This window comes from Psammomys obesus, unplaced genomic scaffold, assembly GCF_907164565.1.
Source record: "Psammomys obesus unplaced genomic scaffold, mPsaObe1.curated_primary_1811, whole genome shotgun sequence".
Classification (NCBI taxonomy): Eukaryota; Metazoa; Chordata; class Mammalia; order Rodentia; family Muridae; genus Psammomys; species Psammomys obesus.
In genome coordinates this window covers 13,286,447-13,313,844 of record NW_026596131.1, presented here as the reverse complement: position 1 = coordinate 13,313,844, position 27,398 = coordinate 13,286,447, and the positions used below count along the sequence as shown (strand labels likewise).

General features: G+C 47.4%; 1 protein-coding gene across 2 annotated transcripts in view; it reads left to right on the top strand.

The window, feature by feature from the left end:
* Cyth1 (cytohesin 1) overlaps positions 1-27,398 on the top strand; it is a 78,914-nt gene that overhangs the window by 18,866 nt on the left and 32,650 nt on the right. The window contains exon 1 of one of the 2 annotated variants that reach the window (XM_055592168.1): positions 14,732-14,812. The exons of the other annotated variant lie outside the window; for it this stretch is intronic. Coding sequence (XP_055448143.1) covers positions 14,782-14,812 — 31 coding nt within the window. The 5' untranslated portion in view covers positions 14,732-14,781. Of the gene's footprint in view, positions 1-14,731; positions 14,813-27,398 lie in introns of those variants that run through there. 2 annotated transcript variants of the gene reach the window in all.

Sequence of the window (27,398 nt, the reverse complement as noted above, 5' to 3'; positions counted from 1 at the left end):
TGTGTGTGTGTGTGTGTGTGTGTGTGTGTGTGTGTGTGTGTGTGTGTTGTGGGGATAGAACCTGGGGTCTCAAGCATGCAAGGCAATTGCTCTAACACAGCTTTGCCCCAGCCTTAGAGGAAGTCTTTCTAAAAGTCACTGAGAACAGCTCTGCTGTTTAGGGGGTTTATTTAGTGTTGGGACTGCCAGGTAGATGAATGATCTTCTGCTTTGGAACAAAGTTTTTAATTATAGGTTATTCTGAGAGTTAGTGATTTGTATCCCTGATGAGTTGGATGGCAATAATTATATTTAAGTAATTATCCTAATTTAAATTTTGGAGAAATTGGTCCTTTAATAACTGCAGTATGGCAGATTGTCATTATATACTGTTTTCTGTCTAATTGTTATTATTGCTTAATTAATGTTGTGATCTGCTAGATTCCCCAAGGTCAGTTTGTAAGCCCTGTGGTTAACTAGGGGAACTAGTAGTCATCTGACTGTCATTTTTAGTCCATCAGCTTCATTCTCACATTCTTGGTGTCGCCCAGTGTCTTCTGCTTCAAACACACACTTTAAGTCTCTGGGAAGTAGAGTGTGGTGACACTACCTCAAGTCCCAGCACTACAGAGCTCAAGGCAGGAAGATCTTGAGTCTAAGGTCAGCCCAAGCTCCATAGCAAGAACCAGGTTCAAACAAAGAGGGCTTGGCTGTGGCTCAGTGGCTGAACACCTGTCTGTGTTGCATAAGGCACTGGGTCCTCTCTACAGCACTAAAACACTAAGATACCTGCCTTGATAGCAAGAGAACGATAGTTTTTCCCCTTCCCTCCCAAGCTCTGAATTTACTAGAAGCATAGGACAAGAACTCAGACAATGGCAGTTAAACTATCAGCCCTATAACTCTGGGAAAGGGAAAAGGCATTCCACCTAGCTTTAGGCATCTGGGAAATAAGCTACGGATTTGTAAAATTCTCCGTTTCTTCCACAAGATATAATCTTTGAACCAGATTCCTTAGAGCTAGATATCTGATGGGCTTAGAAAGAAAGCTCAGTGGGTAAAGGTGCTGCTGAGACTGATGACCAGACTTCAGTCCCCAGAACTCAAGTGGCAGAATGAGAGGATAACTTTAAGTTATCGTCTCCAAGGTAACCCCAAGTTATCTTCTGATCTCCACATGGGCACCACAGTGCGTTCTTAATCAGACTTGCACACACATATACTCTCTCTCCCTCTCTGAATTTGTTAGTGTGAAATGGAATGAAATAACTGATAGCCACACATGCTCCTTGTGCTTTTGATGTCTCCCAGAGTGTTGATGTCAGGGTAAGGTGGGCTCTTACAGCCTTCTCTGCATGGACACAGGGCTGTGAAGAGCTCAGGATGCCGGCGAGCCCATTTCAAGGCACTATGAAACAAGGTGGCAGATGTCAGCTGTCACCCCAGAAACAAATGTCTTTATGTGGCCCTGTAGAATCACAGTTTTGACATTTTTGTTGATATTTAAATGGCTTGCCAACAAGTGCTGAATTGCTCTAGAGCTGTGTGCTGGAGTGTGGTGCTTTGGGACACGGGACAGCACTTGTTTCTTTGGCTAACGGTAGCTTCTCTGATTTGCTTCTAAATCTCATGGGCATATCTTTGGAACGGGAAGGTTTTTGTTCCTGTTGCTATTATTTGTTTTAAACAAGGATTTAAACAGTGGACTAAGTAAAATGTTGGAGAACTTTATGAGTAGTAATTTAAGAAATAGATTTAGAGGTGTTTTGTTTTGTTTTGTTTTCTTGTTCTTGAACCAGCTGCTGTTTTCTAAAGCAATAGTTAGACCAAACGGGGCTATAGGCTCTGTTTAACATCCATGACCAGTGTCAAGGGGCTGCTGGCCTGGCTGACCTCAGTGGGACTGCTTGAAGCTCCATGGCTCATTGCCTGTCTCTGACTGGGAGGATGGGTGGAGTGCATCATTTTGTAACATTGGTCTTGTGGTTTTACAAAGAAGGGACTCTGTGATTAGACTGAAGAAGAGGGGGGAAACAAGAAGGGGACATGTGCTACTGTAATCGGAAGCGACAGCAGAGACCCCACCCAGCCAGCCATACTGCTCTGAGCTGCCAGAAAACTGATTTCATAAGGGAGCTTAAATTTTGCACCATAACCAGCTTTTAATCTCCCTCTTCTCCTTCTTATGTCCTGCATTCTCTGGGTACTAAAAGTACCAGGAAGATCACTCTAGGAACTAAAAGCTACTTTTAAAACACACTGCAGGTGCCTGTACTGTTTTACCTTTAATCCAGTCACGGAACAGATTTCTCTGTGTCCTGACCATAAGTGTTCCTGTAGTAACTACCATGTTGAAACCATTTGTTCCCTGGTGGCATGGTCAGCACCTCTACCAACCCGATGATACACTTGCTGGGTGGCACCTAAGTCACAGACGCTGTTCAGTGGAGAACAGTGCTTGTAAGTCACAAAAACAAAATGCTTAGAGGTGAAGCTCAGAAATCTAGGCCAGAACTGTTTCCTTTGTGTGGTCATGGTTGACAGACGGCTGAGAGAGGAGGCTCTGGAGTAGACTTTGAAAGATGGTAGGATCCAGAAAAGCAGAAAACACTGATCAAAGTGGTACACACAAAAATTAAAAATTATGAATCATATGGAGACATTGATGAATACTCAACAGCAGAACCAAACAGAAGAGCCAAAAAATGCAAAGAGCCTAGAATCCCATCAACAGGTCAGTAGGGAGAAAAAGGGCAGTATGCCTGTCTAACGAGGATTATTGAGCCATTAAAGTCATGAAAAAATTTAGAGTGGCTGAACCTTGAAGAGAGATCAGTGATAAAATCAGCCACAAAATGCCACATGTACACAGTAGACCTGACCAGACAGAAAGGCCAGTTGGTAGTTTCCAGAGCTGGGGTGATAGTGTACATGGAGCTTCCTTTTAGGGGAATGGTGCTGGGAACCAAATCTGGTCCTCTGTAAGAGCAGCTGGTGTTCTAAGGGCTGAACCATCCCCTAGTGCCCCGGTTTTAAATGTTACTATAAGGCTGTTCAACGCGAATACAATTCTCAGGTTAAAGTTCTTTTCAAATATTGTTAGATCTTTGCATAGCGGAACCCATAGTATTCATTCCAGTGTTCTGCTCTTCCCAAATATGATAGAAGGTTATGAGGACCACATGGTCTCTGTCTGTCCTCTGTAGCCTTTCCTGGAACTACTGATTGCATCTCAGGGTTTGTTTGTTTGTTTGTTTGTTTGTTTATGTATTTATTTTAATTCACTACCTCTGCACCTTTTCTGCCCAGCTGCAGTGTTTTCTGCCTGCTCCCCACCTCCTGGCAGGCAGCTCTTCCCCTGGATGATCCCACAGTCTTTCTTCTCAAGATTGGCTCTGTGGGCATGGTGACACACACCTTTAATCCCAGCACTTGGGAGGCAGAGGCAGTCAAATCTCTGTGGGTTCAAGGCCAGCCTGGTCTAGAAAGTGAGTTCCAGGACAGCCAGGGCTACACAGAGAAACCCTGTCTCAAAAAGCCAGAAAAAAGAAAAGAAGAAAATCAAGAGTGGTTTTTCTGAGAACTTTGTGTTTTGACTTCCCTCCTGAAGTGTCCTGGAACCATGCCACCTTCTGTGTGGGATCCCATTCAGGAGCTGAAGATCCCTTGTCTTTCCTGTTTTAGGTGTCAGTGATATTCTCAGAACTCTCTAAAAGTTCCCCAGCAAAGGGTGTGTGAGAGACTTGCTTTCAAGTTTCCATGTTAGAAATTGCCTCTGAATCTGCAGGTTGGTTTTTTTTTTTTTTTTAAGTGAAAAGTCTACTGATTTGAAGGGTTTGTGTGTGTTTGTGTGAATATCATGCTCGGGGGGCTTTCTATGCTGTGGTTTTGTTTGCCAACATACAGTAGCACACCAGAGTTTAGAAACCTCGGCTGTACTTTTGATGGACTTTTGGGCAGCTTCCAGTGTTGCTGTGAATGCTACAAGAACGTGGCACTCCTGTCTGGTAGTACACATATGAAGGCTACATTCCAGCATCATTTATGCAGAAACGAATCCTTTTGCCTCTGGTCACATGCCATCCTCATCACCTGTTAAGAGTTTTATCTGGAGAGATATTCTGAGCTCTGTGTCCTGTGCCAGCACTGCGACACCCCAACCCCCAAGACACTGGGTTATGGTTTGCAGTGTCACTGAACCTGGGGTTCACTGAGGGAAACTGGCCCCCTTAGTGTGCTTCAGCCTTCTTTGTGTGAGCTCAGCTCCTTTCAGATTCTTTTTTCTTGTAAAAGTTTTTGCACGCTGTGATAAATTTACTCGTGGGCACAAGTTACTGATGGTGGGCATTCTTCATTTTCTCCAGTCTTATTTTTAAGATTTTTTTTATTTATATATATGGGTGTTTTGTGTGCATGTACATTTGCACATCAGAAGAGGTCATTGGATCTCATGGGACTACAGTTAGAGATGGTTGTGAGCCATCATGTGGATGCTGGGAATTGAACTCAGGACCTCAGAAAGAGCAGCCAGTGCTCTTAACCACTGAGCCATCTCTAAAGCCACCATTTTCTCCAATCTTTTTTGAAAAATATTTTTTAGTGATTTATTTATTTTTAGTTCATGTGCATTGGTGTTTGGCCTGTATGTATGTCTGTGTGAGTGTGTCAGATCCCCTGGAACTGGAGTTCCAGACAATTGTGAGCTGCTATGTGGGTGTTGTGAATTGAACTCAGGACCTCTAGAAGAACAGCCAGTACTCTTAACTACTCTCCAGCCCCCATTTTCTCCAGTTTTAAAGGGAAAGTTTACACACACACACACACACACACACACACACACACACACACACATTTCAAAGCCAGATATATGGCCTATGCCTGCAATTCTAAGTAAAAACTGGAAGATCCTGAATTTGAGGTCAGCTTGGGCTATATAGAGAAGGTTTGTGAAGAAAAGAAAGAAGAGAGGAAGGGAAGGCAGATAGTAGTTAATTTTAAGAAGAGAGAGAGAGATAGATAGATAGATAGATAGATAGATAGATAATTATTATAAGACATTCTTGGTTTTGGTTTTCCGAAAGATTTTTTCTCATTCATAAATAGACACTCAGCTTTTTAAAATACTTTTCTACTCGTATGTATATCACATTTTAAAAATATACACAACTAAATCAATTAGATAGTCTGGTGTGCCCTATCTTACATGACAGATATTATTTAGTACTTGAAGTATATAACACACATACAAAATATCTTTATTTTTATATTGATTACATGTTGAAATACTTTTTCAGCTATAGGAGTGAGGTGTAGGGGGAGCATGTGAGAGGGGCGAGGTGCAGGGGAAAACACGGTGGAAGGGCACCCAGGGCAGGTGGCTCTGAGCGCTTTTCACTCCTGAGCTTGCTTCATCTTTAGGTAGAGATGATGATGGTGGTGGCAAGGATGAGGTGACTGAAGAGCGCCTGCTGTGCTTTGGTTATAGCTCAAAGAGATCAAGAAGTCCTGCAGAAGTTTCTCTGTATTTCTTTGCAAACTGGTCCATGTATTTAAAACTTACCAGTGGATTCTCATACTGCAGCTCCTGGCCCTTTAGCTAGTGTAACAGAGCTTGCCACCCATCTACAGTGTTATGACGGGGTTTCCTGATAGGACTTCCCATCCTGTCTCTGAGTTTGTCTTCTTATAACCCACCCTCTGGAGTAGGTTTCTTGCCTGAGAAGAGAATGAGGTTTGTTCTGACTGTGCACATGGTTGTTTTCAAAGAATACAATAATGAAGAGAGGCAGGAGGTAGAGTGGAGGGTTGGGAGCCAGGCATGCTGTGTCTTGAAGGGCTTCCTGTCCTCTGCAGCTCTGTCTGAAACTGCCCTTGCTGCCATAGGGGCCTCCTCACCCCAAAGGTTAGATAGGTATTTTGAGATGGTGAGCTTTGTGCAGCATTTATCGTCTGTAGATCGCCTGTGAAGTAAATCCCAGATGTTGCCAAATTCTTGGTTTTCAAAAAGTACTTTTTGTTTTCCTTCTCCAATTGCTCCACTTTCCTAAGGGGGCAATTTACTTTGTATTCTTCCTTGGAGCTTGGAGTTCCCTGAGCATCAGAACCCAGTCCTTAACTGCTGTGTGGTCATCTGTTTTAGTGCTGCCATCCTTGTGTCCTTCAGTAAACTCCACACTTGAGCATGTGGTGACAAAGTGGCAGACAGAATCACTCTTGAAAGCTCAGCAGTTTGCTGAATCAGTGCAGAGCATTCCGGGAATACTTGACTGTAGCTATCCTGGGCAAGGGGACAGCTGCTGGACAGCAGGTAACCCTAAAGACCCAGGGAAGGCGGCATGGTGGTGTAAACCTGTGCCAGCACTGGAAGGCAGGGGCAGCAGTGACTTCAAGGCTGTCCTGGTCTACATAGTGAATTTGAGGCCAGCCAGGGCTACACTGCGATGAGATCCTGTCTCAAAGCATCAAGGGTAAACAAACAGAAAACCCCAATGGACTCTGTTGCACGCTTTTTGAGCACTTTCCTCTGGTGGAGCTACCTTGCCTTGCCACAGGGTAAGAGGATGCACTCAGTCCTGATGCAACTTGGTATGCTGGGGGGTGGGGCTCGCCTTCTCTGAGGAGTAGGGGAAGGGAATAGGGGAAACAGTCAGGGACGGTGGGGACCAGGAGAAGAGGAGGGAGGGGACCACAACTGGGAGGTAAAATGAATGCATTAAAATTAAAATTGAAAATTAAATTAAATTAAATTTAAATTGAAGAAAAAAAGAGTGAAGCTTAAAACTGCCACATAGTGACAAAGTGCAATTCCTAGGTTATGGTTGCACTGAACACATCAAAAAACAGACATGTTAGCAACAGTGCATTTGTTTTGCCAGCAGAGGGCAGCATAGATCACCTTTCTAGTACAGTGGGTGTTTTTCCTTTTTTAAACTTAATTAAATTATTTTTTATTTGTTTTAATTAAAAGATATTTAAACGTACCATAGCATCCGTGTTGATGTGTGGTGTGAAGATTAATTCAGCCTTAGCTTTATCATTCTTCCCTGTGGCTCATACTGTGTGTTCTCGGCCATGGAGGAAAGTGTCTCCTCAGCACCAGGAGCATGTCAGGGAAGTCTGCAGGACGCCTCTTCCAGCATCTCTGGACTGTGGTCAGCTGGGGCCTTGTGTCATTGCCTCCAGAGAGTCACTGTAGCTATGAGTCTTCCTGCTGTCTGGACCTCGCTGTGCCCCAGGAGAACTGTGATCCTCCCTAAGAGCATGTGGCAGGGCTGTCCTCAGTACAGAAAGGGAGCCTGGGCCACACAGTGCTCACTCTGGGACACTCTGTGGTACCGATAGTGGACTGTCTTCACAAAGGAATAAGTCAGACCAATCTCTGTTGATTTATTGTACCACATCTTTCTGTATCTTACTTTTTCTTGAAAATGTCAGTTGCCCTTCTTAGAAAAATAAAACAAGGGCTGTTCTTGGTGGCACACCCTTGTAATGCTAGCACTTAGGAAGTTGAGTTTCTTGTGATGTGAATTCAAAGCCAGGCTAGACAAGTGAGAACCTGAAGAAGGGGGAGGGCCAGGCAACATATAACATAGATAAGGGCACGCGTTAGGTTTGTGTTCATTTTGACATGCTTTGACTCTTTATTTTGATAATCAAAGTCCTACAATTCTGCCTCATAAAGGCTTGTCCTGCCAGCCATGAGAATGCCATAGGTGGCCAGGTGCCAGAGAGGCTTGTCAAGGAATGGGCTTTGGGTCCCTTTATCCTTCATCTTCTTCCCTAGAGGGCACAGTTCTTGGTATGCTTGACCCTGTGGGTACTATTTTATGCTGCAGTAGAGTTTGACAATTAATCAGGGACAGACATAGGACAGGAAAAAGTGACCCTCTTGCCACTGTGGTAATTTCATTCAGAACATATTCTGTAGGCAATGTTTATTATTTTTATTTTTGGTTGTGAGCCTATCCTTTAACAGCTGAGCCATCTCTCCAACCCATTTACTTATTTTTAAATGCTAAGTAGTGGTTTCATAAAAAATGTATGTGTAAATATACTCATGAGTAGACCTGTGGAAAAGCTAAGCCACAACCTTTGAGTCAGGCAGGAAGTGTGCTAGAGTTGGCGAATTAAGCATGGTAGTGGAAGCACAGACTATCCACATCCAGTGTCATGGCAAGTTGGCATGTATTGGGTATCCTCACCGCATCCATTTCAGGTAGGTGGGAGTAAAGGGTTAAATATGTCTAAGGGACTTAATTATTTGGAACCATCTTGAGTCTAGAGCCCTTCATCAGTGTGAAGAATAGTCACGACAACTTCAGCTCGCTATGAAGACAGCTAAGCACTGTGCTGTGTGGGGTGCAGGAAGGATGAGTGAAGTCTTGCCCCCTCCCCCGCCATGGGAACACAAGAGTAAATATGAAAGATGACAGCGAGTTAACTTGCCCTACCATACCAACCTTTTTGCTGCTTACATGTCTTCCAGAACACCGTGTTGTATGCCTTAATTACGCACAGTAAAATTTATTTTAAACACAAATAAACTTTCGTAGGAATGCCCTGACACATTATTTGAGTATGAGTAGCTTTCAAATGTCTTCTTCTACTTGGCTGCTTTCATACTCATTATGGGGCCTGCCCCAGACCCTGTATCTCCATGTCATCTGAAGCGCCGTTCAGATTATTGTCAATTATCAATTATCGTTGATAATTGGTCTGCTTTTGTTGTGTCAAGATGTACACAGGGACTTTCTAACAGTTCCCAGTCAGGTACCTGCACAGCGACCTTTCCAGGAGGCTGCATTGCACAGGCTGTAGACAGGCCTGATATGTGAGATGCTTCTGTACTCCAGTGTGATGCATAGCCCCTGCTATGTTAGCTGGGTGCTGTAACTGCGTAGACTGGGCTGGCCTTGAACTAAGAGATCCACTTGACTCTGCCTCCCAAGTGCTGGGATTGAAGATGTATGCCACCCCGCCCAGCTAGGATGCTGGAACTCCTAATATCGCCAGCCTTCAAGTTCACAGTTCCAGTTTGGAAGATATATTACTGTGTTGTTTGTTTGGGCATTGTGCCGGATAAAACCTGGCATAAGCTAGAGGAATCCTCTTTCACTGATCTACTTTCCTGTTTATGTAGACTCCTGATAAGTTACTTAGTTTGGCCCTGATGTACTTGGTAGCATGGGAATTAGGCTTGAATTAGTCCTTTTCTCTCAGCCTTTAAGTAGTTACTATTACAGGCCTGTGCCGCTGGGGCCATGGATGTCGTTGTTTAGACTCTGAGATAGGTGGTCTTCTGTGAAGACCTCAGGTGGGCCTCTAGCTCATGACCCCTGCCTCAGGCCCCTGAGCTCTGCCATTACAGGGGTAAACTGCATGCCTTGTCTAGTAAGGGTGCTAAATTATGTGCTCACCTTCCTGAGCCCAAAGCCAGTGCTTTGGGAGTTAATGTCTGTTTTGAGAACTTAAGGCAGATTTTTTAATTTCCTTTTTTAGTTAACAGAGTTAATGTGCAGTAGTTTTAGGAAAGGAGAAATCAAGCAGAGGGCAGCGTGGAATGGTCAGGGGGTTTCTGTTGTGCTGGTTTGTAGGGCAGCTTTTCTGCTCAGGCTCACAGAAGCTAGGACTTAGGCTTGTCCCCTGGACTACCAGAAGACTCATGATGAGCCCAAGTAGCTGTTGTATGAGAATTATACTAACAATGGATCATTGAATAGTGCAGGTGAAAGTTGTGAAGTCCCAAAACCAGGGACTGCGGGACAGGGCTGTGAGGAGCCATAGAGCAGGGGCAAGGAGCAGGGGCGTGAAATTCTCATTTGCAGAGGATGTGGAGTCACAGGCACCCAAGGGATAATAAGGCTGTGAGATCCTGAGAAACAGGACTATAAGGGTTCACGGGGGGGGGGGGGGGCTGAGGGAGGACTGAGGGAGGACTGGGAGGCAGGAGCTGCGTGCGGATCTGCCTGTGGCCTGCCACTCAGAATATGGAGTTTCGTATTTTTAGCTCCTCAGGCCTTGACTCTTCACACTTCCATGGAGTCTGAGGAGGCCCTGGCACTACCTTGGATGTAAGCAGAACAGGAATTTGACCCTTTATTGCTTAGCTGTCCATCTCTCATGGCAGCTTCTCAGGTCACACTCTTCTACCTGGGCTGCCTGCAGTCTGTGCTCTTGCCAGCATCCAGGGTGGTCTGTCACAAAGGAAGTCAGATGTGTCTGCTCTCTCCAGAACGTGATAGCGCTCATTCATCTCACCCAGAACAGAAACTGCCATCCTTAAAACAGCCCAAGGCCCCCTGTAGCCCTTCAAAGGCCTCTGACCTCTGATCTCACCCCCTGCAGTCCTTCCTGCTCCCCACTGAACTTGACACTCTCTAGAGCTCCAGAGCATGTGTCCAGGAGTGGCAGCCATTCTGCTTTTGTATGTTCCCTCATCTTCCTTATCCCACACAGTGGAAATGCTGTGGCCATTCAGTCCTTGATGCTTGATGTCTCTGCAGCCCCCACCCACTGTGCTCAGGGACCCTTAGTGGGTGAAACAGTAGAAAGTAAAGCTTATAAATTTGATTGATTTTTAAAAAGCGTAAAACTGAAGATAAAACTGGAGTTAAGAACAAGTGACAGATTATATTATACATTATAAATGTTCTATTCAGGCCTACAAACTACTAGGAAGGATGGCAGTACAAAACAGAGCACAAGGTATGGGCAGCAGCTCACAGAACAGAGGTGTTCTCACACTGCAGAGGTCAGCAGTGGGAATGTCCCTCCCTGTCAGTGCAGGTCAGCATGGGCCTGTCTGGACACACTGAACACCAGGAAGCCAGACATGTGCTGTCCCAGTGCCAGGACACAGGAAACAGACATGCCCTGTTGCTTCCAAGTCAGGGCCATCTGGGAATCAGACCTGAAGCCAAAGGTAGAGACAGGGTTAGGAACCAGTAAGCAGGTTTGAAGTGGAGCAGAATGGAGCAATACAGGATTCTTCGAGGGCTGAGGTTGGAGAGGACACACACCCCACCGAGGGTTTGGGGATTAGACAAGGCAGGCCATATCAGTCAGGCACAGAGAGAAGACTTAGTGAAAGCCACCAGTACTGCTGCTGCTGCTGCTTTTTTTTTTTTTTTTTTTTTTTTTTGAGATAGGGTTTCTCTGTGTAGCCCTGGCTGTCCTGGATCTTGCTCTGTAGACCAGGCTGGGCTTGAACTCACAGAGATCTGCCTGCCTCTGCCTCCCAATGTACTGCTTAATTTTAGCTGTCAACTTGACACAACCTGGAATCAACTGTGAGGGGAGGGAATTGAGAATTAAGGGCTTGCCTAGACTGGGCCGGCTGATGGGGGCATGTCTGTGGGGATCTCTTGGTTGTTAGTTAATTGATGTAAGAGTTCATGGCCCACTGTGGTACACCATTTCATGGGCTGGGCCCTAAAGCTAGCTGAGAAAAAAGTAAGCAGACAGCTTGGGCATATCCATTCCTCTCTGCTCTAGGCTCTGGATGGGATGTGACTAGCTGCTTGAGTTCCTGCCTTGGCTTCCCTGAATTGAGGGCCTGGATCCTAGACTTTTAAGCCAAATACAGCCTTTCTCCCCAGAGTTGCTTTTAATCAGGGTATTTGTCACATTAACAGAAATGAAACTGGGACACCACCCAGTGATGTCATAGTGGTATTTTGTGGCTGTTCCGTTTTAACTTGTTATTACAGATAGCTGGCCTAGGAGCCTCACCGCCTACCCCAGGAACACAGGGAAGGATTTTCTGAATCAAGGAACTCTACATGTAAGCAAGTCTTACTGGGAGAACGAGAGCTACACCCAGAGCATGTGCATAGGGCACTGAGATCAGGCCTTGCTTAAAGAAGACACAGTCCTGGAAAAAAATAGAGCTACAGGGATAGCCCAATTGGTAAAGTGTCATGTAAACACGAGACTCTTCATTCCATCCCAGCTCCCCTGTAAAGTCAAGTGTGTAATTCCATTGCAGGCAGAGCTGCAGACAGGAGGATCCCAGGGGCTCTCTGACCAGCCAGTCTGGCTGAATCAGTGCACTCCAATGGTTCAGTGAGAGACCCAGTCCCAACAATAAGGTGAAGAGCTGGGCATGGTGGTGCACACCTTTAGCCCCAGCACTCAGGAGACAGGGGCAGGCAGGACTCTGTGAGTTTGAGGCCAGCCTGGTCTACATAGTGAATTCTAAGACAGCTGGGACTATGTAGAGAGGCCCTGTCCAAAAAAAAAAAAGAAAAGAAAAAAAAAAAAAGAAAAGAAAAGAAGTGAAAATCAATACGTGCCACACTTGATGTATACGCCTATGAACACACATGCATGTACACTCACAAACTAAAAATGAGGTGTTTGTAAACAACATGAAATACAGTTATTAACCTTGTGGTGTGTGCACATATATGTGTGTGGTATGAGGGACAGTATAAATAATGTATATTGCGTGTACAAGAAGGCAGGCCAAACCTTACAGTGCCATCAGTGGTTATCACTGGGAGAGGGGCAGACTGCCTGCTACTGTTTCCTACTTTCATCTGTAAGTGTGTGTCATGAACATCATCAAGAACATGCAGGAAAGAACATCTTGATGTGAAGCACCAGTAACTAGGAAGGGGCAGTAGTAAAAAAAAGTCAAAAAAGTCCCTAATGGCCATTGCAACCCTGAATGAAATGAACACAGCTAGAGGGAGGCATCCTAACACCTGATTTCAACACACACTGCAAAGCAACAGTAAGCCAAACAGCACAATATTGTCACACAGATGGTGAAACAGAAATGAGAATCCAGAAGTCACATATTTTCAGCTGTCTAACTTTCAGCAAAGGCACCCAACAAAACTGGGCATCCACAGGTAGAAGAATGAAACCTGATGCTGTCTCACCACCGAAAACAGTCAACTCCAGGTGATCGAAGACTTGAACCAGATTAGAAACTACAAAACCACTGAAAAAGCAGGGCAGCACTGTTAAGATAGTGACACTATGGATAAGATCCCCAAACAAAAGCAAAAATAGACCAGTAGAGCTTTATCAAACAAAAAAGCTTTTGAGAAAAATATGTGTACTGCGTAGAATTTAATATCCAGAATATATAGGGAACCACATAGAAGGAGAAACCTAATTAAAGACAAGTCAGTGTCTGGGCATGGTGGCACATGCCTGCGTCTAGCACTTGGGAGGAGGAGCAGGAAGATGAAAAGTTGAGGTCAGCTATCTTTGAGTTTGAGGACAGCAAACTCAGACTACATGAGGCTGCCTGAAACAAAGAGACATAAAGACAGAAAAACAAAGAGCAGAAGATTGAAATAGACCTTTCTTTAAAAAAGCAATACAAACAGCCGCAGATACCCTGGGCATGGTAACATAGGCCTGTATGTAATTCTAGAACTCCACAGTCTTAGGCAGGGGGATTGAGAGCCCAAGTCCAGTCTGGGCTACAAGGCACACCTCGGTCTCCAAACAAGCAAACAAACAAAAAATCTCAAAGCCCAGCAACCACAATGACAAAAATATTTAAAACGCTCACTATCACTCGATCATCAAGAATGATGACCATCAAAGGTGATGCCAGCAAAAAGCAGCAGGCGCCGAGGTAAATTAGCGCAGGCACTGCAATGGATACTGCGGAGGAAACTGAACAGCCTGTGTGCCAAGCTCTTTACTATGGGGCCATCTGGCTGACCTGCTTATTTATTTCTTTACTTACTTACTTTGGTTTTCCAGACAGGGTTTCTCTGTAGCCCTGGCTGTCCTGGAACTCCCTCCGTAGCCCAGGCTGGCCCCAGACTCACAGAGATCCGCCTGCCTCTGCTTTCTGAGTTCTGGGATTAAAGGCACCACCACATGTGCCTTTCTGATTATTATTATTACTGTTATTTACATTGATTGACTGATTGCTGGCGTTGGGGGTTTATCCGTGCCATCACTGGAATGTGGAGGTCAAAAGACAACTTGTGGAAGTTGGTTGTCTCCTTCAGCCTTTACATGCATTCTGGGGGATTATCAGGCTGTGTGTCAAGCTCTTTATCCACTGGGCCTTCTTGCCAGTCCCACATTTTATGATGAGAAGAGTTGGAAGTTTCCCAACACACACACGCAAGATATAATTTAAGAACAAGGAAATGCATTATTCACCCTAATTTAGGAGCTAAACATTGTGTGTATGGAGTTATAGGAACCTTGTAAACACGCTAAAACTACAGAGATCAGAAAGGGGTTGAAATCGACCTCAGTGTGACTGGGAGTGCACCTGTCAGTTTTCCCATCTCCAGGCCTTCTGCTTTTAGCTGGAACTTAATAGCGTGCTGTGGTGATTGCCATCCTCGTCTTGTCCTGTGGATGTTAATGTGCTGCTTTCTCACTGGGAGATGACCCGGTTTTAGGTGCTTCTGTCCCTGGGAAGACTGAGGAGGTGAGGCAGAAAGTAGCAGCTGCTGCATCCTTGCACGGGTGGGGGAGGACAGGGTGGGCCCGCTGCTGAGCTGGGTGATGACTCAGTGCCGTTTAACAAGCTGGAAGGTGCTTGTGCCTCTTCAGGAACTGGGTGGTGGCAGGGGCTGCTGTGACGCTTGCAGAGGCTGCAGGCTAATTGGTCCCTGTGCCACTAGCCATTCCTCTTGTAGTCCGGAAGCAGCTGTGAGCTGTCTTAGTGGCTGGACAGCTCCCTGGTAGGTGTTCCCAGCTACACCCAAGCACAGCCCAGGCAACTTTGCTCAGGACACTTTGCTGCATGAGGTGGCGGCAGCTCTCCTTCGTCCCCAAGCCCAGCAAGCCTGTCCTGTTCTGAGAAGCCAAACAATGGTTCTCAAAGAAGGAGAAGGGGAGGATGGTGAGTCCCAGCCGCAGACTTGGAGGCCTGAGGTGGTGGGGTGGTCTCTTTGGTCTGAAGGTCTCTTTGGACTTGGGCACAGTTAGAGTGTGGTTTTTATCCTGTTTATTTCTGAAGAGCTGCAATGTGCTGAGCAAGACTCTGGGGGTATGTGTGCATGTGCGTGCGTGTGTGCGTGCTGTGTGTGTGTGTGGTGTGTGTATGTGAATAGATATGAGGTTCTAGGTGAGGTAACAGGAGTCACCCAGGCGTTCTTCCAGCCCTGGCTTTACCCTGAGCTCTGTGCACCACAGTACAATTCCTGGCAGCATGCCGCCTTCAGCTTGCTGACCATTTACTGCACCTGAGGAGCAGCTGGGTCCCAGTTCTGCGGTTATGCTGTCAAGACTCAGCATCAACAGTTTTTGCTTTTCCTAAATGAAGTGTAGCAAGGAGAGGCTTCCTCTTTCTTCACTGGTGAAGACTGAAGTCTCATGGTGTCTGTTGTACTTCCCTCATCGCCCCCAGCCCACGCTGTGAATGGTGGAGCTGTGACTCAGGAGCCCAGACTCTGGGCAGTCCCTTTGCTGTGCCTGGCTTGGCTCAACTGCAGTGCTTCAGCCCTGAGGCCAAAAAGGGCGAGTGTGTCCAGCTGCAGCTAGGTTGGGTACCAGAGTAACCCTGACATGGCGATGAGGCCAAGCTTCCAGAGTGCTTCCAGGAACCCTGGTTGTCTCTGACTTCTGTCTCCTGGCTTGTGAGCATACACTTGAAGGCCCACCTCTAGCTCTCCCTGGCACCTTCCATAGGGCTGCTTGGATAATTCTATTGCGGGTATAACTCCTGGGTGAGAAGGATATGGCATCTTTATTGTAGTACCTTTGCTGTCAAAGAGGGGGACAGTAATGAGGGCTGTGGCCTGGCTGGGGTGAGCTGCCTGCTGGGAGCTTTTGTTTTTGAAAGGTGAGTGCACATTAGCTGAGGTATTGAGCTTTGAGAGCAGAAGAGGACACAGAATAAAATACTAGAATAATCAGAGTGCAACTGACTGGCCAGGCCAGGCCAGCACTAGCTGCTATGCCACATCTTCGTGGTTTCTGGCTGCTAGTCCTTCTCCCAGCTTTACACTTTACACTCAGGCTCACTTTAAGTCGGACGAGTCATGGATGTAATGTGTAGCATCAGATGCCCTCGGTGTGGGTGCATGCCTAAATCCAGGGCTGGGGTTGTGGGCCTGGGGCAGGGATCAAATCAGCTCTGCTTTGAATGAACACTAAAGAGCCAGTGCCTCTGTTTTCCAACCCCTCCCTAGTGTTTCCTACTTGCGACAAAAGGGAAGGAGCATTGCCCTTTTAACCATTGCTAAAATACATTCTCAAGATGTAGTCACAGAAGCAGGACGGCATTTAGGTGGGTGTAAAAGGAAAAGGAACAAGTGGAGTTTCCTGTGGCAAGTCCCAAAGATCCCCACGGAAGGGAGTGGGTGCTTCTCACAAAGCCACCTCCCCAAGATTCACTGCCCCAAGTGCATGTCTGCTCAGTGATGAGGGCTTTGGACAGACAGGCATTCAGAAGGCAGGTCCTTCCGGTGCACACTTCAGACTTGCAGCTTTCATCTCCTTTTTCTACGCCATTATCTATTTATGTGCCTGCATGTATGTCTAGTGTCCTGGGTTAACAGAAGAGGGTATTGGATCCCCTGGAGATGGGGTTATAAATGGTTGTGAGCTGAGGGTCAAACCTGGGTCCTCTGGAAGAACATCAAGTGCTCTAAACCACTGGGCCATCCCTCCAGCCCTTTACCTCCTTTCTTATGTATACTAGTAATGGGTTGTCCTCCAGCATTGTGTATTTATTTGCCTGTGTGAGAGTTACCAGTATAATTAACTGGGCACTGTTTTCTTAACTGCCCTAAGTAGATTGGCTATTTGAACTTATCTGTGTATGTGGAGTCCCCTTGATTTGCTTCCGAGCCTTCTCTTCAGGATGGAATCCAGACTCCTTAATGTGAGCCCGTTTCCCTCCATAGCACGCACTAAGGATTCTTCCTGGGGCTCTCTGGTCTATCCTGCCCCAGGCCCTGACCTATAGAGTGCCCACTATCCTTAATGCTTCTTACCTTACTTGGGGTTCACCATTCTCTCAGCTTCTCCATTTGGGGATTGTCATTAAGTCCTAGATCTAGCTGGCCCCTATGCAGCATCTCAGCATGTCCTGGGCATGCACAGATGTTGTGCCAGGTTGTTGCTGCCACAGGCTTGCCTGCCTCTCCCTACTGGCAAGGCTGGGTCTGGAGCTATTTAAGTCCCAGCTCCAAGCACAGGATGCGCCCATGGCAGATGCTCAGCAAATGCTAGCTGAATGAGTCTGTAGGTTTCAATCGGAGAATAAATTGTTAAAGACCAGTCAGGGGTCAGGAGTGTGAACTGGGATGTAGGTGTTGGAACTCATTCAAGAACTTTCAAGAGCAGTTCACCATCAGGGAGCAGTTCAGACCTAAGCTTGATTGTCAAGTTAAAAAAAAAAGTCCCAAAACATCTGAAGCTGTAAGTACCACAAGGGCACAAAGCAGTGCTATTTACAGGAAAGCACACCAAGTAGAGTTCGTGAGCTCCTCTCCAGCAGAACACTAGGCTAAACTGTTCACCTTGATCTTAACTTGGCATCTGCCCTGCCTGCTTGCTTGCTTGCTGCGTTCCTGTGACCTGTGTCCTGGCTTTGGAAAAGCTGCTTGCTGGTGTTAGAAGGGAGCCCTAAGGTGCTGGTGCTGTGGATGAAGACCTCAGATGCTTCTCAGAGCGATGCGTGCTCCCACTCGATTTTCAAGCAGGAGCATGTTTGACATTGTGCAAAGCACATCAAAGCAAGAAGCCCTTGTCACCATCTGCCATGACAGTGTTGAAGGGCTCTGCTCTGGTTTGAGCTTTACCGGCCTCCCTGTTGAGCATAGCAGCCTCGAACGCACACAGCAGCCTTGCACCTTTCTTCTCAGTGAAGGAGCAGGACAGAAGCGAGGCCATAGACCCTGTTGATGACAGTCAGCCTTCTCCACTGCCTGAGGCCTTCTGCCACCCCACATTTCCTCATGTAAAAAATGAAAGCTAGGCTAGCTGCAGATACCCAGGACCCATAGACCAGTTAGAAATGAAGCTTGGGAGGCAGAAAGTGGAATTAGATTCTAAGAGTCCATTATTGAAGGGAAGAAAAGCAGGCTTGAGTCTGGAGTATCCAGAGCCCTGTAGGCTTGCAGAGTGATCAGCAAGGACAAAGCCGGGAACTGCAGAGGGAGTGAGCAGGGTAGCTCAGAGGCTGGACCCTCCAGTGTCCAGCCAGTCCTCCCACAAAAACATGCTGAAATGGAGGTGGGAGATTTCAAATAGTATGCTGTTGGCTACATCAAAGATGGAGAGTTAGACCTTCTGGAAATATCTGGGAGTTTCCACCTCTCATTTTCCCTTTGGACCTTGACAACCTTCCAAAAGCAACTTCACTGAGCAGTGTTCTGTTCTGCTGTCTGCTCTCCCATCTGTCTCCTGCTCAGTTGTGCTTTCCTCTTAGGACAGACTCTAGTGAACACTACTTCCCTTGCCCAGCCTTCCGGGGTCTTCAGCCTGCAGGAGTCTTGTGGCTGCAGCTCAGAGCCAGGTGTCACCAGCAGCTGTGTAGTCAGATATCCAGAGCTGGGAAGTGCCTTTGCAGTTATCCAGCCAGCCCCTGGTCAGCTCTGAAGTAACAGCGATGGCCTTGGCTCCCAGGAGAGCAGACCTCTGATCACTGAGCCCCTAACAGCCAGGAATAAGCTGATCTGCCCCTGCTGTTGTGAGCCTCTTCTGTCTGTGGAGGTTATCAGCTGTCTTTTTGTTTCTCCTGCCTTCGTGTGGCAGGGACCGTGGGGGCAGGAAATTGAGTCCTGCTGCCCTGCAGATGGGCTGTTGTGGAAGGGCCCACCCAGCACGTCCCTTCATTTCTTGAGAAGATAAGGAAGTCATGTTTCCCCTAGGCCTGGTTTCTTCATAGTTTATATGGAATCAGACCTCAAGAGAGATCTGCTCTTCTTTCTAGAGTCTATGGCTGCTCTCACCCTTCTTGGTTCTTGGCCTCTTCCCTGTCTTCCTCTTTGTCAGGAATCTGAGCAGTGAGTCCACATGCAAGGCCATCAGTGCCACCACAGCAGTGTCGCCAAATGGGAGTTCCCTGATAGTGGACCAGTGCTCAAGAATGTGTCTAACACTGAGGAAGGGCTTAGGCTCTGTCTGGGCAAAGTTGCTGGTGGCATTTCTGCATCATCTCTGAGGAAAAGCCTCAGCAGCAAAGATTGCATTTCCTGTGTACCAACTTACAGAACAGTAGCAAAGGAGGAATCAGAGCTTACTCTTCTCCATGAGCCACCTTTACGTGCTGGCTGCTGATGGTGGCACTCACAGATGTCCACCAAGCACACATCACACATAAGGACTCTTGACAGTGCTGCCTGGGGCCACCATGGGTCATTGCTACATTTACAGAGTCCCTCACTCTCTAGCCACCATATACAGTACTGAATATTTTTCAGTTTTTACAGTCTTGATGCTGTAGCCATTAGGAAAATTCTCACACACAAATTAAGAATCCAAGTTTAGTTCAGGAAGCAGACTCAGATTTCTAGATGGAAAGATCTGTGTGTTTGAGGTGCTACAGAAAGCTACCCCACCTGTCCACATGGCTGGGAGCGCAGAGAGGCAGGTAGTTGTGCTTTTGTTAGCATTTCTAGGATAAGTGAGCCTGAGCATCCTTTTGTGTTCAGTTTCTTGTGCTTCCTCTTGAATCTGCCACTTATATCCCTTGGAGACACAAGGCCTTGCTTCTCTTCCTGTCCCTCCTCCCACCCCAGCTCTCTTGGGCCTCCCTTGCTACATGCAGTCTCTATCCTGTCCAGCTGCCACCTCTGCACAGGGCAGGAGGTAGGGCCCATCTAAGAGCAGCCGCTGAGATGCTTGCTGGGAAGGGAAGAGATGAAACCTGCTACCCCCGACCCCCCACTCCCTACCCCACACTGCTCTGGCACCTGAAGCAGAGGCTACATGCCTGGGCCTCCGTGGTTACTCCCCAGTCTTGGCCTACTGCTAAACATCAGTGACTGCAATGGGGTCAGCCTTTGGACTTGCTCTGAGCTCAGGAAACTGGGGCTCCACATAGTGTCTTCAGTTGTTGCCACTGGGACCAAGGACAACTCTAAAGAGTGGGATCACTCTACTGTGATGTGCCAGCTGGGTCTTTTCAACTTGGCACAAGCTAAGTCATCTAGGAAGAAGGACCCTCAACTGAGAAAATGGTTCTATCAGATAGGCTGGCGGGCAAGTCCATGGGACATGTTCTTGATTAATGATTGATGTGGGAGGGCCATGGTAGATGGTACCACCTGTGCACATGTGGTCCTAGCGTATATAAGAAAGTAAACTCAGCACCCCCAGGGACAAGCCAGTAAGCAGCATTTCCACCATGGCCTTTGCATCAGTTCTTGCCCTAGGTTCCTGCCTGGCTTCTCTTCATGGTGGACTAGAAGCTGAAATAAACCCCTTTCTCCCCAAGTTACTTTTGGTCCTGGTGTTTATCACAGCTATAGAAACCTAATGAAGGCCTGTGAGGTAAGGGTGGATATGGCCCCTCTCAACTTTCAGACCCTCGTTGAACAAGAGTAGATAGCAGTCGGTGGCTTCTTTGAAAAAGCATCTCTATTGTTTCTATTCTTACTGAAGAGTCCCAACGCATTTTTAAGTATAAAGAAATTCAGAACCCCCAAGATCAAGAGGTTGAGGGTCACGGCTGGGCAGAGACTCTGTGTCCATTGTGTTCCTAGGGCCTTGTGTGTAGAGAGAGCCTGCAGTGAGGCAGGAGAGAGGGACAGGCTAGCGGTGTATTTGGAGGGTTAGGATCAGGTAAGGATGGCGGCTGAAGCCACCAGCAGCAGCAGGTGAGGAAGCACCTTCTCTTCACTGCATTTGGAGTTTCAGCCATCTGTCCCTGTTCTTACCTCCTCAAACTGGAAAGTCTCCAGGCCCTTTGCTTCCCAGGCGCCTCCTTGCTGCTTTCACTCTTCCGGAGTGTTTCTCTCTTTATCTCAGCTCAGCTCAGCTCAGCTCAGCTCAGCTCAGCTCAGCTCAGCAACAGTGGAACCAACTGTCTAAGTTAGAGTCAAAGACACCAGCGCAATTCCAGCTTGCCTTCCAGACTTTTCCCACTCGGGCCACCCTTCTGCCTCTGTTCTCCCCTCCCAGCCTGGGCCCTCTTTCCTTCCTGGTGAACTCTACAGCTCAACAGCAGTTTTGGCTCTTTTATAGGGTCACTTTAGACTGACCCTATATGCCACCCTTCTCTGTCATCCAGCCTATAGCATCTTCTTGTAAGAGAAATAGTGAAGTGAGATCTGTTTGAGGGTGGAGCCCCATCTTGCCAGCTTTGTGTCTTCCATGGTCACAATAGGTCCCTGATTGATGTGTTGGATTATTAGTCTAAAACCTTTCATTTTTTCCTTTGGGATCCCTGCTCTGTGAGCAGGTTTTTCCTTTGTTTTGTTGTTGTTGACTATGCTTTCATAAACTTGGTTGTACATTGACTTATTTTAGCATCTTGTTTTCTTTTGATATGGGAGTGGCTTGGTTTGCAGCTTTTCCATCTACTTCTGGTCTGCTGGCTCCCTGTACCTTACTGTTTGTACCTAAGGGTTGTGCTCATACAAGCTTTTGCGACCAACTTCATTTAGCATGGGTTTCCAGCTCATGTGCTGTGACTAAAGCCAGCAGAAGGTCCACTAAGTATTTGTATTGGAAGTGGCCACATGAGGAAGAGCCATGTGAGCTTTGCATGTTACAGCTGAGCATATGTGGAAAGGATAGGTCAGGATTTACTTAGGTGTGTGTACACCTAAGAACCTGTCAACTCAACAAGAGGGATGTAGCCCTTGGAACTGTGAGAAGAGCTGCAGATATGTTCAGTGTAAGGTATCACCTGGAGGTGAGCATGCGAGGGAGTCATGGCTTGTGCGATGCAAACAAATCTGCAGATGCTGAGTCGAGATGCTATTGGGCTAATGCTAATGCACATGGACTAAGCAAGGAGGTGCCCAGGTAATCAGGGAGTCTCCCTGGAAGAAATGGGCGTGCACAGTGTTGGGATGAGCCTCCAAACAAGAAGAAACAAGGAAGACTGGACTCCTCAGATCTGGCAGAGCAGAGAGGGTAGAATCTCCAGACATGAGAGGCAGGGGAGACAGGAGTCCAATAGATGCAGCCAGCAAGATTCTCTGCTCACATTTTGTTGAAAACCTGAAGGCTTAAGGCAGAAATGTTCCAAGTGCTTTTAGGATTCTTTTAAAGAAGTACCATCATTTTGGCACTAGCTGGTCGTGTTGTTAAGGCTGTTTTCAGAAGGCAAGGGCTGGAAAGGAGCACACTGAAGTGGGGTCCAGTCTGAAGACACTGCTGCAATGATGAGGGTGCCTGTCAGCACTCTCTGTCCACATTCTCCAGCTGGGTGAGCCCTGGACAGGGGACAACTGTGGCGAGAAGGGTGACCTCAGATGGTCATTCTCTAGTGCAAGAGACTAGCAGGAAGAGAGTCCTGGGATGGGGATCCCCTTTGTTACATATCTGGAGTCACAGTTATTAACCAGGGCTGTCCCGGGGACTCTTAGCAATTTCTAGAGACATTTTGGTAGTCACATCTGGCTGAGAGAGGCTTGCTGTGGCGTCTAGCTAGAAGAGGTCATGGGTACTTATTCTTGTCCCTCTTGGCTTCTCAGCTTTTATCTCCTTGGTGCCTCAGCACTCCAGAAGCACATAAGGATAAGCACTGAGTGATGTGCTCTGAACAGCCACAGGGCTCAGAATCAAGTGTGCTGGCCTAGTGCAGGGTGTACTTTCTGTTTTCTCTCCTTGCTGATCTGGGGCTTGTTTAAAGGCCACCTCTTCCCTTCATAGTCTCAAGCAGTGTTCCTGGGCGTGTCAGCAGTCCCTTTGTAGCCCCTTGACATTAGGCCTGGATCTGTGGAATTTTTATCCTGGGCCCTGGGATCCCAGTTGGCTTGCGTAATAGGTCTCCAGCCTTGTGACCCTTGCTGTCCTTGAAGAATCAGAGACACTGCTTGCGTCTAGGATGTAGCGGTGTTTCTTGTCATCTTCCATCTTATATAGTCATCCCCAGAAGTAGTCTACCTGGCCCTGCTACTCAGGGCACTTGGCACACATGGTTCACGTCTGGTAAAGAGCACACGGGTGCCAGCATACGTGCACAAGAGAAGATAAAATGGCTTTGATATCCCACGTGGAAGGAGGAGATCCTCCAGGGGTGGGTCTTGTAGGATGCTGCCTCCTAAAACCCTCCCAAATGGCATATCAGGGAGAGCAGGCTGCGCTGATCTAGAACTAGTGCAAGGACTAAGGTTATGCCATGTAGGTGACAGATGTTTAAGCCCCAGACCCAGTCTCTTGTTTGAGAAGGCATTGCAAGTACGGTTTACCCTCTTCCTGGAGAGAACAACCATCAAGCTTTGCTTCTAAGGGGGAACAAGAAAGCAAATGCAGCCTTATGAGCAAATGCTAGCAGTGCCTCCCCTCCCCCAGGAGGCCAGGAAGAGGGTAGTAGGAGGGGCGGTGTGATTACATTCATGGAAATGAGCCTGCTAGGAGAGGAGCCGCACACCGAGTGTCAGCTGCTGCTGCAGCTCCGTGCACCCTTCCCCATCCCCGGGGCTGCGCCAGCCTTCCCCGCCAGGCTCTGCTCACTCCCGCCCGCTGTTTGGCCATTCGGCTTTTGTCTCCTCTGGACGCCTCCTCCCCTGCCCTTGTGTGCTGGCACACAAATGCTGTCCTTGCTCCAGCTCTCCCTGCACCCAGAGCTGGGAGAGCTCCGGGGAGCCTGGGCCTGTGGGATTGCTGTACAGATCCACCATGGCCTCTGACATGGAGAACTGCGGACCAGCTGAGGCTTTGATGGCGCTGCTCAGGGCTTGACAGGACACTGGGCCACAGGAGAAGGGACACGCCACTGGTAAGAGCCAGGTGGATGGCGCATGGAGTGGGTTTGCAGCTCCCCCTTGTTCTGCCTAGATGCAGCCTCTCCCACCCTGTACCCCATACCCAGCAGCAGGCAGAAGGAGCTGACGTGCTCCGCTGACTCTGCATGTCTGTCCTTGGGTTTCCATCCTCTGCTCGCTCCTCTCAGGGATTTTCCACGGTGCTTCCGGATAAGTATCCAGTGATTTGTTGTTGTGTCTTCTTGTCTTGAGACTTAAGAGCAAGCCAATAACCAATTCCCAACTCTGGGTTTGATTAGGTTAAAAAAAAAAAAAAAAAAGGGTAGCAGAGAGCCACAGGGCAGATTCACAGCCGGGCTCTCCCCTCTAGATCTGCCGACCACTTGGGGCTTCTGCTGACTCTGGACTTTTGGACCTTCCTAGTCAGGGGCAGCCGGGGTTCCAGCAGTACACACAGAGAAGAGCAAGGTTAGACCCTAGATCCTTACCAGCTGCTAGACAGAGAAAAAGCTTAAGTATGCAGAAAAATTCAAGGTGTGTAAAGGACTTGTGTGTAAATAATATTTAAGGAAGAGGTAAAATGACAGAGAAGTGACTTCTGAGAACCCCCACTCTTCTTCTGTTTGGGATGAACAGGGGGTGTGGTGGCCCAGCTGTGCAGTGTGATGGTGACTGCAGCTGGCAGGCACCAGAATGGCAGTGCTTCACCCAAAAGACACAGTGTCTTCTGACCCCCAGAGGAGGGTGAGCCGAATGATCTGGGTTTCTGGTGGAATAGGGAACTCTCTAGCTGCCCCAAGAGCTAAGGACCCAGGGCTGTCTCAGAAGGGTTACAGAAGCTCTTCCTCATGGAGGGGATCCCAGCTTTGTCCTGCATAGAGAATGCAGGAAGCTGCTATGCATCCTGGCTGTGTCACTGCCCCTGCCAGGTGTTAAGAAGGGGTAAGAGTCTCTCAGCTACATGTTTGTTTTAATAAAGCTGCATTCTTAGGATAAAATTTGATGACTTAGTTCCTGTTACTACCTTGAAATTTGACCTCATTTCCTTTTAGTGAGCTGCTTAAGTCATAGCATGCAATGCAGTCTCTAGGATTTATTGGATTAATTGTGTTGATTCTTTTCTCTAAATCATAGTACACATTCCTATTCCATGTCTACTCATGAGGAAACTGGGGAGAGGAGAGGTCATGTTTTGCCCAAGGTCACAAGACAGTGAAGTCCTGGCTGGTCCTGAGCCTGTCTCCCTTCCTCCTTCCCTTCTTCTCCTCCCTTCCTCCCTCCCTCCTTCCCTTCCTTTCCTCCTTCCTTCCTTTCCTCCCTTCCATCCCTGAGCAGTGTCTTCTGAATTCACCAGGCAAGGCTGAGGCAGAGGCTGTTGTTAAGGTTTTCATCAGAGGAGCTGTCCCTAAGCCTTAAGAACAGCACCAGTCTTCCCTCCAAACGCAGTCTTTAAAGGACTTACTTCTAGGCAGAGGCCTGGTGGGTTTGTCTGGAAAGAATGTAAACTAGAGCGTATAAATGTCCACATTGGCCGTTTGCCCACAGCATCTGTGTCGAGGGTCATTTGTGCTTGCTGCATGAGAATTTAACAGGCTTTGGTCCTGTAAGTATGTGAATTTCCTTTAAAACTCTTATACTGCAGGAAGGTAGTGAGACAGAGTAGTCTTTTAAGGGCCAAATCATAGTTAAAAGGATCTGAAGTAGAATAAACAAGATGAAATATTGCCATTAAATGTTCTGTTTATGCTGGGTGCAGTGGTGCATGCCTGTAATCTCAGCACTTGTGAGTTCAAGGCCAGCCTGGTCTACAAAGAGAGTCCAGGACAGCCAAGGCTACACAGAAAAAAAACTCTGTCTTGAAAAAAACAAACAAAATTTTCTGTTTATTTTTAATGATTGCAAAATTCATATAACATAAACATTACCATCTTAACCATTTGAAGTAGTCAATGGTGCTGAGCATATTTAAATGTGATGTACATATCCCCAGAACCATTCAACCCTAAACAATTGCTACTCCGTCCCTATTAATCTTCTCAACTGACCTTCACTTCCCAAAACCCCCACTACTTTCTCTCTCTATGAGTGTGACCCAAGGACCCTTGAGTAAGGGAAATCCCACAATGTCCTTCTTGTGACTGGCTGTCCCACTATCTTCAGGGTTCATCCAGACTGTAGTGTCATCAGAATTTCCTTCCTTTTAAACTCCTGATGGTACATTAAATTTTAGGAAGGACTGCAAAGGTTTTGACCCAATAGGAAAGAAATGGCATTGGTTCTCCAACATTGAAAGGTTCTGTAAAGGTGATGGGAGCGTAATATGCTGCTGGCACCAAGTGGGTTACTAGGTCTCTGACTATGATCATACCCCTTTCCTGGGTTCACCTTTCTCATTCTTGGACCCTGATGACTCTCCTGAGGACTGGAAACAACTTCTGGCTTGCTGTGTAGCCTGTAGCATCAGGCTTTGTGTTTTTCATCTTTTGCTGTTATCTGAAAGATGCTTGGAAGGTAAGTTACATTCTTAGTCCTTCTGAATGACTCAATCCCATCACTTGTGAATGAAGAGTTCTAAGTGTGGGAAAACAGACTCTCCAGGCCAGTATGGCAGTGATCAGTAGGAACTTGGTCCTGTCTTTGAATCTGCAGTTGCTTGCTTCTGTGCCAGCCCCTCCTGCCCTGCTCTGCTTCCCTGCAGTTTCTGACTTAGCACAAGGCACAGGGCTTAGGGCTCTCACTCTCCCACTCTGGTGTAAGAGCCATGCTCCACCTCAGAGCATTGCTTCAGGAAGCATCCTGTCAGCTTATTCTTTGCTGAGGGGAACACACTGATGAGAAGCTTGCTGAGGGTCACACAGCTGGTGAGTATGGACCACAGGTAACCCAGCAGCCCTGCTTAGTCCCCCAGGGATGCAGTGGCCTGTAGACATGGCCCTCATTAACATGCACTCCTAAACTTGTCCATGGCCTTCATTCAGGTCTCCTCTGGGCTGCTGCTCTTCCAGTCAAGGAGAGTCTGCCACTCAGCTGCAAGGCAGCAGTAGCTGGAGGTTGAATGAGCATCTGTAGTATGTAGGCAAGAGAGGAGGAGAGTGAGCTGGACCTGCAGGTGAAGGGACCTGGCTCAGGACAGGGTGCCCACTGAACCAGCTATCCTGTTTCCTGAGCCTGATGGGTACATTGATGGGTGGGTAGTTCCCTCTTACAGAGATAAGCAGCTGCTGAGTACTGCTGTGGCTGCAGCATCTAGGTTCTTTCCAGTACTTTGAAAGTTTTCAAAGTGTAAGTCACTGGGAGACAAAGTGACATAAGCCTCTGGAGGGGACAGACCCTGGCCTTGTTGCTTAGGTCATACTGGTCAGGTCTGTTGGAGGGCAGACAGTTGGTGCCTGGTAATGTGGAGGTGCTGGCTTCAGGGCTCTTCACACTGTGGTCCTGTGGGCCTCAACGGAAGTTCCAACAGCAGCTTCCTGTATCTGTGTTCTTGGAACTTGGAATATCACTGTTCTCTCAGAGTGGGTGCTGGCTCTGTGGGGGTATAGGGAAACTTGAGGACCTCTGCAGTTCTGGGCTGTGCTTAGGTTTGTTGGAGGTGAG